General features: G+C 46.2%; 1 protein-coding gene across 1 annotated transcript; it reads right to left on the minus strand.

The window, feature by feature from the left end:
• Window positions 1-9,692: 9,692 nt before the first annotated feature.
• Window positions 9,693-12,604, minus strand: HSBP1 (heat shock factor binding protein 1). The gene is made up of 4 exons (XM_086469228.1): window positions 12,530-12,604; window positions 11,612-11,678; window positions 11,295-11,414; window positions 9,693-9,952 (listed from the first exon to the last, which is right to left on the minus strand). The coding sequence occupies exons 1-3, from the start codon at window positions 12,572-12,574 to the stop codon at window positions 11,296-11,298; spliced, it is 231 nt and encodes a 76-aa protein (XP_086325354.1). The 5' UTR covers window positions 12,575-12,604; the 3' UTR covers window positions 9,693-9,952; window position 11,295.
• Between the last annotated feature and the right edge of the window lie 372 nt (window positions 12,605-12,976).

The following is a 12,976-nucleotide window of genomic DNA, read 5'->3' on the forward strand; positions in this document are numbered from 1 at the left end:
TTGCTATAGAGAGCGATTTCCATCCTTTTCTGAGACAAGCTGTAAAACAGTAAGGAAAAGACTAACTGATACCAAAAGTGAAAGCTTTCTGTCCTCAAAATGAAGATTCATTACACAAACACCAGGCAGATCTTTAAGAGTGAATTTGGAGTGAAAATATCTGTTCACTTAGTTCTAGGCAAAGCTGTCGCCTTCAAATTACCTGCTCCTTTTTATAGGAATCAGGCTTATTTAGCAGGTTTTTTGAGACAGCCCTGTTGCAGGCAGTCTTTTCTGTGCCACCATGAAGCATTGCACTACACTTCTGCCTTCTCCAAGGCAGGCACCAGCCTTGTAAATCCCAGTTCCAGCGCAAGTCCCTCTGCTATGTGAAATGGCAGCTGCCCTCTGGGTAACTGGCACTGAATCATATCTATGTGTTCATTTGCAGGGCCAAAGACTTGCATCTATGCCAACTGGGTTTTTTGAGACGTGAATACACGTGCTGTAACTACCCCCACTTCCCTGTGCCTTTCAAGCAATCATCTGCAATATCTCTCCTTTCTTGGAGGAATTCGGGGAGAACATGAACAGTTGCCTCCCCATGCTTTCTCCAAGGAGAGCACGTACGTGTTATACCCTTCTGTAGTTAGTCTGAGATGCTTGGGAATGCATATTCCAACAGTGAACTATATTTATACACAATATGTCTTCAGCAAGAAAAGGTAATGAATCACTTTACCAGCTGTATGCATGCAATTAATAAAGCATTAATAATACAGGGGATGGTAGCCCCTGTGTTAACGTTGCCTGCCGGCCACGTTCCTATAAATAAGCTTCTCCTCAAATTTCACTCATTTCTTTGCTAATGCTTGGAATACAAAATAATTTATCCTGCAACAGGGATTCTGTCTCCTTGTTTATCTAGCGTGTTGTTTCTTTTAGTAGTGAATAAATGGAACTTGGGGCTGTGTTAGAGGCTTCAAAACATGTGGTGTGCTTCAGTGATCCAACCCCCCTAATATCTTCTCGTTGCAGGGTTATACACAGTGAAACAAAGTCAGCGCAAAGAATCGAGGAAAGTTTACAGAAACTGGAAGTGCAGGTAACGCAAAGAGGAAAAAAGAGCAAATAGCCTCTGGCACCTTCAGACTCGGCTGTCTGGATCCTGAGATTTCTGTAGCACGGTACATGGCGACTGCTTGCTCTCCCTGCCTGCAGAGACAGGCTGTTTGCTGAGTAACTCCAGTTTGAAGAGATTTAGTTGATGCCTGATAATTTTGGCGTTCATGGCAGGAGCGACTGCGCCTATATGCTGCCTACAGGGCTCTAAGTTCACCTGCTACTGATATAAATAACGATTCTTCCCAGGTATAAAAGATGGGGTTCCAGTGGGGAAAACCTGCAGGAAAAGCCAGCGAGGTGAGTACCTTTGGGTATTCAACATGGCTGAGAGAGATTTCAAATTCTAATCATGACTTTTCCTGAAGTATTTGTTCTGCCCTATCAGCTAATACAGCGATGGTGCATGCATTAACATTCTGAAATTGAAACAGAGATCAAGGGTATAGGGTATAAATTGGTTTTAGAGCATAACGTTAAATAATCAAACCACGCTGGAGCAGTGTCTGTGACAAAATGACTTACATTTTTGGTGCTGCTTTTTAAATGTGATTATGCATTTTAATTGTTTAGCTTCAGTCTATGGAGTAGTTTCAAAGATGTTTTGAAATAACTGCGGGAAGAGCTTCCTGATTTCTAAATACGCCTCAGGTTCAATAAATTTGTTTTTAATTTTGTGTGATGTGTGAAGAGTGATTTTGTTCAGTGCTTTCAGGAGCAGGATTTCCTAAAACACTCTGGATCAACAAGGCTACAAATATGTAAAGACGGTAGAAATTTCCATTCTGTTTGTTGCCTTGTATCACTGGAAGAACCCAGAGCTCCTGTAAATTGTGCAGTGTTTGGAAGAACAGGCCACTTCTGCTAGTCCGAGCCTCAGGAGGAAGAGCACTGGGACATAAAGGGCCTCCAAATGAAGAGGCAAAGGTGACTGGTTTGTCTTGCTTTCCACCTTCAGCCATTCCTCTCGCCGTTATCTCCATGAGGCAGAACGCTGTCCCCAGTTCCAGGTGACCCAACCGAATGCAGAACCAATTACAGACCGCAGTGAATGTGCCTCAGCGGGGTCCGTAGCCCCTCCCCTGAACATGAGGCAGGAGCGGGTTAATCTGGAAACACATCTCACAAGCTCAGTAACGTGAGAAAAACGGGATTTAAATCTGCACTTAATTTCTTTTTGCTCCTCACTATTCAGAAAGCAGAAAATGATAATTTGTAGTGCCGATTGTCAGTATTTATAACCAAATCCTTGCCTGAAACACCGGAAAGATGATACAAAAAAAAAAAAAAAAGGCAAAGGCAGATGGTGTTATTCTGCTAAATATTGTTTACTGTTGCCTGTTGTTTTAGAAGTGCTCAAAATGGAATTTAAAAAAGATCTTTATTGTACCAGCGACAGATCTTTCCTTTAAGGGCTACAATTTATTACATTCCTTGCTAATGACTGGCACTAATAATCTAACTTGTCAATCACCTTGAATCCCAGAGAGTGTCTTCGATGGGGATGTAGGGGGGAGGTCCTTGATCATATCTGGGATCTCTGTGAAGTATTTAAAACTTCACAGTCATATTCACTTCCACAGTTGCTCAGTAGTAAAGTCTTATCTGCTGCCTTGATTTTTATTTAAAAGTGGCTCTGACCTGGGAGAAAAACAATGTTAACATGAAGACCTTGAATAAAAATAAAACTAAGGACATTTAAAACCAGATTATCAAAGGTACCCCAGTCATCTCCTCCACTGCCACCTGCAACACTCAAAGAACAGAAGAGCTCTTCCTTACGGCTTCTGTACTGGTTCTGAATATATTTTTTATTAAAATGACCTGTTAAAAAGGTGAGAATTGGGGCCACTCATGAAGAAGAGCACAATTCTGTAGCTTCTCACACAGCTGCATAACACTAATAATTTGGGAAAAGGACCTGCAAATAATTTCCAGAGCAGTGAATCCTGTTCAAGGATCTACATTTAATAGTCTTTTAAGGTGCACCCAATTCTCAGTTGCATGCTGCACTTCTCGAACTCATTAAATGACACATCTCCTTGTAACCCTCTGATAAGAACCTGATTAAATTTTTTGCCTGACTTGTTGGCGATCCCAATGATATCCCTTCTAATAAATGTTGATTGCGTTTGTTGTTAATTTTAACATTTGCAGTCCTGTTCAGTTTTTAAGAAGATTTGGTCTGATTTATAATATGTTTTGTGTGTCAATAGCAGGAGGGCTGGCTTCACTGAAAAGAGTGAATGGTTTTGGTTTGGTTTTTTCCCCCTTGTACCACATTAACATTCATTAACAATCACTCACTGGTCGGAACTAGGTAGTTTTTTAAAAAGATAATAACGTGACAGAGGTCCTGTACTTGGGTATCTCAGCACGCATTTAGGCAAGCAAGCACTCAGGCTGTTTTATCTTTGGTAACCAGTCACTTGCATTTACTGCTTTGTAGAGCCAGGAAGAAATTAATATGCTTTTTCCAAAAAGATCTGGTGAGGAGCCTTGAAGGGTCTTCTTTCTGGTACTTCACGAGTGAACAAAATCCCTGCAGAATCAATCTCTTTGCAAAGATCAATGACATTTGCCCTTCTGGGCCTTAGAGATTTAACTCTTGAGGTGCGCTTTGATTTTTTTTTCTCATTGCCTTCTAGCTCTAAGGAATGCTTTTTAGAGTGAACATGTTTTGAAGAGAGGATTTGGCTGAGGTTCAGCCTCTTCCAGTCTAACGGATTTGGGCACCTGTTGTATGGCACAAAACTTCTGTTTATAGCAGCTGGCAAACTAAATGAATTGCTCTTCTGCTGCCAAGCAGCGTCTTGGGAAGCTAGCGAGTGCTCCTTCGTTATTGCTACTGGGGTGTGTCATATGTCAGAGCTCAGACCGTGGTGGACCCTTCATCACACAGAGTCTTCACACGTGGTGTCTTAGACACCTGGAAACTAGCAGCTAGCCTCACGTCTTAAAGTTTGTCCCTTTTTCCTCTGTGTTATCGGTTGCTTTAATTTTCCCAGACTACACAATGTCTGTCCTGGATCTCCCCGGCCTCCTGGCTTCTCAAAGTGCATGTAAAAAAAATGAACAAACGAAAACTTCCTGGAAACCTTCCTGTGGTGCTCCTAGGGAACTGATACTTGTATGCCAGTGGAGAACGGCTGAATTCGGTGATCTCCTCCAGCGTGGTGGTGCAGGTTAAAATGCAAAAAGCTTCTGCAATAGGCTTTATAGAGACAGGGATCTGCTCTTCAACACCAAACACAACTGCAGCAGAAATAAGTGAAATATTTAGCAGAGCTGGGTGGGAATCAGAAACTTCTGTCCGTTGGGAAGTTCATGTTCTTAGAGAAGGAGGAATGGGACTGAGGGGAATGTTACGAGTAAAACTGAGGGGCCCTGCAGGTGAATTACTCTGAGCCCGAGCAGCTGGCAATGTCAGCTGGCAGAATACCAGACGGGTCTTTGTCAGCAATCCACCTAGCCCGAGCTGATGACATTCCTACGTGCCCATGAGACGGCATTTGGACAAACATTTATCCACTTGACACCTACATATAACAGATGCTATGCTGCATCAAAATTTGGGATACCTTTTGCTGAAGACAAGTAGGATATGCAGCACATATTTTTTTCTGATCTAAACTCCTGAAGGAATTCAGATGTGAAGGAGCAGATCCTTATTTTGCAAGTACACCTCCCTGCTTACCCGTCTTGGGAGACCAGCAAGTGCTACCTAGTCTGCCCCAAGTGGTTTTTACAGGTTGCCTAAGAAAGATTTAAATCTAAGGCCTGGCTCAGCCACTGATCTGCTGTGAAGCCTTAAGTAATTTTTCTCATCTCTTTTGCCTTCACTTTTCAGGCAGCCCTTTGCCTGTTTTCTCCATTTTGCCCATAAGAGGATGGATTATTTTGCTATATTTCCGTATCTCCGTGGGGGCTTGCACAAAAGGGTCACGGGTCTTCGATCTAGACTTGTCATATGAACACCTGTGAATCTGAGACCTGAGAAACACTTAACTCCATCACTTCTCCAGTTGTTATTTTGAACAGGGTTTAACCTCTTGAGCAAGGAGTGTATATTCTACAGCTTTGTAAAGTGAAGAAACTACAAGAGCTTCATAAATAAAAATGTCAAGTCTGTAGCAAAGCGATGTAAAAGAACACTTTCTATTAATACATGTGCATTTTTCAGCCAGACAATTCCTGTCTGAATTTCTTATATCTCCTTTCTTATCTCAGAGTACTTATAAGTTTCTATTCCCATGCTTTATTTTCCTAATGACCCAATTTCATTAACTCTACATCGGAATCAGAAAAAAAATCTCAGCGAGCACCAGGTCTTTTCAAAACACAGTAGGGCTTAAAGCTCAGGAAGGGATTTGTGTATCCTATTAATTTTCTTCCTTGTAAACAAAGCCTCAGTGCCTTGTGTAATAACCACATTTCAAAACAGCGTGTGGCTCATTGAAGTCCTAACAGCTCGACTTGTACATTAAAGGTACCCAAATAATTAATCCAAGTAGTGTTCCTTCTATCAGCGAGACTGTGCCCACTAGAAGGCACTATCTGCTAGAAAGTTATAATCTTGAGGAAAAGTCAAGAGCTTCATTAAATAGTTCCATGTGAAGACACCTCCAAAAAACTGGCAGACTCAGGTGTCATTTTAGAGGATGGACAGTGTCTCTGGCCTTGGTTAAAGGTGTTTCACAGCAAAACCATCCGGAATCAAAATTATTTTCTTTTTGAAGGCACAGTGTCAAATGTATTTACAACAGGAAGGAATTAATTTCATGAGTTTTCAAGTTTGGAGGAAGAACCACCGTTGAGTGACTTCAGCCCCCTCCAGATTTGGAAGACAGGCGGGTTAGGTCTCTTCCTGATTTCCATTCTCATCTCAGGCAAAGCAATTCCCTGTGCCTCATTCATCTAAGGAAAGGCACCAATGGACCCAGCAATGGATTGTGAGAATTGCAAGATGACATCCAAGTGATTTCCCATGAGCTCCGTCCCAAAGCAGGCAGCACTGCAGGCGATGGTACTCACCCGGCAGTGGAGGGACCTGCGTTCTGCTCAGGGCAACGAGGGCTTCAAAACCAGCCCTTGCAGGCAGCGAGTGGTGTAGTTCTGTGTGTATCTGTGGCCTATAACCAGCTTCATTTGGTGCACGGACCAGATGGTGTTAGTTGAAGAGCTATCTGCATGCAGCCTTATTTACCGTACGCTGTCTTCAGCGCAGAGATCAGATGAAAAATCCTCTTAAGGATATCATAATTCTGGATCATTTACTAGAGGGCCTAAGTGTTTCAAACCATGGATTTATCGTAACATTGTTCCTCTGTACTGAGAGGGTATCATTCCTGCTACAAAGATAGGAATTAAGACACCAGAAGGGACGAGGCAGGAGTTTCATATTTATTTCTGTTGCCCAGCGCAAAATACACAAGCCACACAGCTCCTGAGATCTTTGGCTTGTTTCTGGGTTCTCAAGCCTAGCATACAGAAAGTAATAGTGCTATTAATGATTTGCTATGACAACTGTGGTTGAAGATATGCATAGTGTCACTCGTAATCCCTGGCACAGAAGAAAACTAATTCTATTTGCTGTTCCTAATGTAGACCTTTTGTGAAAAGGTCTATACCTTTTTGTGAAAGCGTGTCTATACTTCGAAGTTACCTGGAGACAGTCTGGAAACAATGGCTCTTTCCTCAGTTACAGCTGAAACTGAGCTCTGAAGAGTCAGAGGGAAGAGAAGCAGGGGTTGAAGAGGATGGTGGTAATGGAATGTGGAGTAGAAGTGGTGAGCGGTGAGAGCAGAGACAATGGAGAGCTTGGGGGGGGGGTCTGTCTTCTCCACCCTTAGCTGTTCTTCCTCTCCCCCATAAAAGCAGGACCTGTGGCCTCTCCACTTGTTCTGCGTGACTCCATATCTCATGCTCACTTAGGAACAGTAGCTTTGCTGTCCCCTTACTTGCTTGGGCTGGGACAGGAAAGAATGAAGGAAGCAGCAAGTTCAAGAGTGCATTTTCCATCTATCATCTCACCTGCTCCCAGATGGCACTCACCGTAGCAGAGCCCCGTCCCCTCTGGCAGGTAGGCAGGAGGCCGACGTGAGCAGACACTCAGGCTCGCTCACACAGGCGGAGCAGACAATTTTGCTGCCATCGCGTGGGTCTGCTCTGCCTGTGAGTTACAGCCGGTCTGCTCAAAGTTCCACCAGCTCTGAACTGCAAACTGGAAAATGCAGCACCCACCACGCCTGCCAGCACAAGGAAATCGGAGCGGGGTGGATTTAATCTGTAACTGTTTGTGAAAATAAACTGTGGGAGGTAAATACGTCAAGGATAAAATCTGAGTGTATGTTACCATGATGACAGGTAACAGAAAATTTCTCTTAAAGTGCTTATATAGACTTCAGCATAGAGATAACGAACTACAACATGCAGGCTGCAGCCTCGAACGACAGTTCTAAACAGAGCACAGCACGTAGTTCGATTTAAATGAACGTACGGAACAGCTTTCTGCATGGTCTGGTAAGGAAGACAGTCCCTGCTCAAGAGCTCAATCCTTTCCTTTGCAAGTGAGGCAGCCCAGTGGGACAACCATTTGCAGGTGTAAACCAGCATGCTTAGGAAAACCCCCCACACTATTATTTTGTAACGTGTTATCAAATCCATGTAAAGTAACGCGAACAGTAACAGTCATCTGCTGCTTTGCGTTGTCTGTTAAACTTCAAGAAAATGTGGCCAAAAGGGATTGTACTTTGGCTTTTATACGTACGTTTGCGGAAGCTGTTTATATGTAGAAGCTCTATCACTGGTTCCGAGTAAGAATAAAACACGTTTCTCAAAAATACGCAGTATTTAAAGAGCTACAAGTAATACCTTCCTGTCCGAAAGGCTTGTTTTGAACAGAATTGTTACTTTTCAAAATCAGTAAAGTGTTAAAGTTATGAGGGAAAACTATCCCTACTGAAAAGTGATTAGAATCTTTCCAATGACTTGAAGAATCCCGCTGCTTCTTAAAGCTGAAACACTTTTCCAGTAGGTTATTCTGACACAATGAACGTCAGGAAAGCAGGCCTGCTGCTGCGGTACGGCGGGCAGTGCAAGTGAATTCAAGAATGACCGTTTCTCCCACGGGAGGAAGGCGGCCAGGGCAGAATTTACAGTTGTATAAACATATAAATATCCTATCGTACAAAATGATCCTTCACTTTAATACGCTTTCCTATCAATCTGGTCTACATTGTAATTACCTAATAAAATCCAGATTTGACAGGGCATGAATCACACTCTCCCTTTTATTACACACAACATATTCTATATTCTAGACTATAGTCTAGCAGCGGCAGCTGTGCTAAAGTCTTTCTGCAACTAAACACAATCCCACATATAATGACACACTTATGCCAGATGTCGCTTTAACACACATGACCTGACTATTTGTTACCACATCATAGTTTATTAGATTTTTTTTAAATGACATTACAAAGAGCCTAAGGCTGGTGTTACAAGGTATATCGATACATCTCCTATGTTCACAAAAACCCTCTATTATCATGAGCTTTCACTACAGTTCCCTCTCAGTTTTGAGCAATGACCCGTCGCGTTGCCTTCGCAGCACGCCGGAGCTCATTCGGTGGCGCTCGAAGCGCGGCCCACACGTCACTGCTGACTGCCCCAGTGCCGCCCTCGATTTGCACGTCAGGCTGCAGCAGCATTGCAATGAGTGTCAGTAACGTCCAACACCGGTCATTTTTCTTCACAAGCGACTCAGAACAGATTCCCCCAAATACGCTTTTCATTGCCAAAATGCTCCAATGTAACTCAGGAAGCTCGAGGCCCATAAACGCAGGCATCCTTATAAAAACAAACACCTCTCCAAACCAAATTCTGAACAGTTCCAGCTAGTTGTCAGTCAAAGAGAAGCAAGGCTTTACAATTCTAATGGGTTTCTCTCCTTTTTTGTTGTTCCAGTTCATCACTGCTGTTAGCAAACTGCTGTGACGACGAGCCAGTGATTCAAACCGCAAGACTCCGTACAGCCGCTCCCCCAACCCCAGCCCTGCTCTGTCCAGTACCACTTTAATCATCGTTATTCGTCAGAGGTGATGCTAAATGACACGTGGCCATGTTCAAAGTTTTACAGTGTTAAAAAACTTAAATCCCCCAGTGAGATTTATATGTAATAATTTAATTTATAGTTAATAGTTCCTGGTCTGTCTAAATAGAACAGATTCGAATGGCAGTGGCTGCTGACCTGTGCACGGAGGTCTCTGATGTTAAATCTCCATTTCTGGTTCGTGTTCTAGCAACACACAGGTAAGGGAATACCAGGAGTAGGAAATATGATGTTGATGTTCAGTGTCCTACGTTTCCAAAATCACCTTATTACATTTATGAGGAAACACCACACGGCCCTCAGCGAGCGGAGCGACTGGTGCTTAAGAGCTACGGCTAATGCCAAGTTTCAGCCTCGAGCTTCACTCCACAAAGCTACGCAGGACAAGGTGAGATTTCTGTGTGACGGGATGTTTAGCTGTCAAATATGAAATGTCTACAAAAAGTATCAGAAAGAGAAAAGAGTGACTTCACAGTAGTTGAAATCCATAAGATCTGTGTTTTAATAACACAACTAATTGATCCTCATAACAAGAATTCAGAAAGTGAAATTACAGTACACAAGTCAAAATATAAACTAACCTATCCCTAACAATATACAATATACATTAGGAATGCAAGCTCTGTAACAATATAAAAATGCTTTTACACACGATAGTTGCAAAAAGCTCTTCTGTAATCCCAAGGATTTGTAGAAAAACAAAAAGTCTTCCAGGATTCATCTTAAGTTACTGGCAACCTGTTGGGGAAAAAAAGAGTTAAAAAAACAATAACATTGCTGAGAAGAATTAAGAGAATCATGCTCATCAGAAATTTCCATTTGTGGGGTTCAGGCTAAGGGAACTGGACTGGGGGCAACGAAGCCCATAATAATTTGTGTTTCTGACACAAGAAACAGCTACCTTAACCAGCAAGACCTCCACCTGTCTCAAACGGACACCTGTCACCCAGCCTGCGCAGTTCTCTGGACACGGCCTCAGGACTTCAAGCCTAAGAAAGGCCGAGTCACGTCTGCCTCAGCCACCTCCAAATCAAAAGTGAATCTCACACCACACAGCTAGTCCTTTACTTCCCAGCTGCCTCCCCTGACTGCCCCAATCAAGCCCTGCACAAACCCAAGGGAAATCTTAGTGCTCCTGTATCATGCAAGCACAGCACGCGCCCCTGGTTTATGCCAGGAGGGTTCTGGCCCCCTCACGATGCCTCAACTTCTGCAACGCCCTCAGCAACCGCAGTCGCTGCCTCTGCTGCGACCCCATCACGTGCCTTTGCGCTCGACTCCGAGCTGCTGCTGGCCCAGCAGATCAAACAGTTCCTTCTCCAGCGTCTGCGTGTAACACAGGGGCAGATAATCAACTGAGAAATCAAGTAAGAACACAGAATGCCATCGCATTTATCGTTCTCTTCCCAGGGAGTGCTGCCCTAGAACACGCCGTGCCTCACGTCCGAGTGTGGTCTGACACTGCCCGAGTCGGGCCCTGCCACTGTGCAGTGGGATGTGTGTCACCTCCTCCCAGCAGCTCCTAACTGACACAGGAGGGATTCGCTGCTGACGGACAGAAATGAACTTCTTAGCCCCTGAGCGCAGCAGCAAGTCTGCACCGTCCTTGGGAGCTCAGTGGGAGCTGAAGCCTAGAGCAGAAGACGGGAGGGCAGCACCACGCTCACCCTATAGCTTTCCTGCTCTGCTGTCGGTAACCTACACGAGGTCATGGTCCCCTTCAGAGCCCTCAAGTATGACGAGAGAGAAAAAAAAAAAAAAAAAGAGAACAGCTCTGTTTGTTACCGGTATTTTTTCCCCATCTCTCCTCCTTCCCAAGCTGCAGAGTCGTTATTTCAGGGTACCAGAGGGCTCGAGCACCCCCTCACAGATAACCAGACGTGAGGAACACAACTCTCCTCCCAGTACAACAACCTCAGGGAAAAGGGCGGTAGGAGCCTGCTGAGGAGAGCGGCTCAAGGCCACCACACCCTAACGAGTTCCAGGCTGCCTCACACCCCGAAGGAACAAGCCCATCTACTCCACACCCAGCCATTTCAAGCGACCCGAGGGGCTGTTTCAAGGCGAGCAAGCCTCTCACTTTAACTCTTGTTAGGAGCAGGGGTCTTGTTCTCGCCTTCCAATTCTTCCACCCCTGCTTGCATCATCAGGTCTGCTATGTTCTTCTCCAGGTCATCAATTCGACAGCTCACGTCATCAAGTTCGCTGGAGTTAAGGAACACAACTGCAATCCAGCAGCGGTTGGGTTTTCTGGTTTGGGTTTTTTATTTTACTACAGCTTTTCTCAAATGCTTCTGGTCACTTTACATTTATCTTACAAACCCCACCGATAAATATACTTCAAAATACTTATGATTCGGTAGCATACAGCACTTATCCAACTTTAAAAAAGGATATTTCTTCCAATTATTTGGTCAGACATGGTTTGAAATTTGTCCTGCATTTGCTGAAGTAATGTCTGCACCTAACAGAAAAGAAAAAAAGAAGTCTGTTTTCTTTTCATTAAAGAGGTTGTTACAGTCTTTAATCCCATGGGACAAGGTCAGTACAATGTTTTGTTTCATTGCTGAGCTCATCTGTGCACAAACTCTGCAGTATAATTCCATATCTAAATACCATATTTTTAGATATATACGAACGTACAAACAGGAGACCCGAGGCTCGCTGTGAGCAATTTGAAGATCTAGAAAATGCCTGCATTCCACAACCAGGACTAAACCCACCACAGCTGCCTCCAGAATCCTACGTCAATCACATGATGACACTTTTTTCGGTATCAGAATAACGGCCTTTCTCTCCACGCTCCCAAACCCTTGCTCTTCACCTTATCCCCCCCCCAGACACAAAGAACTCCTTCCGCAGGGAGGCCCCAGCCGCCCTGGCTAGCAGCACAGCCAGCCTGGGAGGTGGCCCTCGCAGAGCACTTCAGGGCAGCGAGGGGCTTCAGCGCTGCGATGGCAAACGCGGCTGTAACAGCGCTCGGACCGAGCCGCCCCGGAGGGACTCGGCAGAAACAACTCCGCAGGGGAAGCGGCTCGTAACAAGGCCCGGGAAGAGGGCCCAGGCGACATCCCCAGCCCAGCAGCCCCTCCAACAGCCGGCAGACGTGGGTCACCCAAACTGGGCCGCGCCGGGCCTCGGGAGGTAACGCCAGGGCCCGCGAACGGGGCGAGGCCGCAGCTCCCACCCCCCCTTCAGCGGGGCCTCTCCGCAGGGACGCCGCGGCCCGGCCGTCCCGCGCTCTGCGGCCGCCCCGGGGCGACGCTCCCCGCTCCCCCCCCCCCGAGGCGGTGGGCCCGGGCCCGGCGGCCTCACCACGGCGGTGAGGTCCTGCACGGTCTTAGGGTCGGTCTCGGCCATGGTCGGCTCGGCGGGCGCTGCGCTCCCGGCTCCCGGCTCGACAGCAGCGGCGCTTCCGGGCCGCGCCCCGCCACTTCCGCCTCTCGCGAGAGGAGACGGCCGCGCGGCATTCTGGGAAGTGTAGTCCTCGCCTCCCCCGGGGCCTGAGGGGTGGGGGAGCGCCGGGCGGGAAAACCCACCGGCAGCCGCCCCCCGCGGGCTGCCCGCCGCACCGGGCCGTGTGCGGGGAGAGCGGCCCTGGGCAGGGCGCGGGGCCCGCGCACACCTGGCCAGGCTGCCCCCCGGTCCCGCAGGCTGCCGGCCCGCCCTGCCTCCGACCCGCTCCGCCACCTCCACGGCGGGTGTCGGCCCCCCGGTTGGGCAACGGGGCGTGAGGGGCCGGTGGGCCGCCCCTGGGGCTGC

Source organism: Leptosomus discolor, chromosome 8 (assembly GCF_034619465.1).
Source record: "Leptosomus discolor isolate bLepDis1 chromosome 8, bLepDis1.hap2, whole genome shotgun sequence".
NCBI lineage: Eukaryota > Metazoa > Chordata > Aves > Leptosomiformes > Leptosomidae > Leptosomus > Leptosomus discolor.

Bases quoted from the DNA above. Each gene is read 5' to 3' on its own strand.
- HSBP1 (XM_086469228.1), bottom strand. From the start codon at position 12,574: ATGGCCGAGACCGACCCTAAGACCGTGCAGGACCTCACCGCCGTG. The intron at 11,679-12,529 runs GTGAGGCCGCCG...CTTTTCTGTTAG, and splicing joins TGCAGGACCTCACCGCCGTG to GTGCAGACATTACTTCAGCA. The intron at 11,415-11,611 runs ATATCCTTTTTT...ACTCCAGCGAAC, and splicing joins TGACCAAATAATTGGAAGAA to TTGATGACGTGAGCTGTCGA.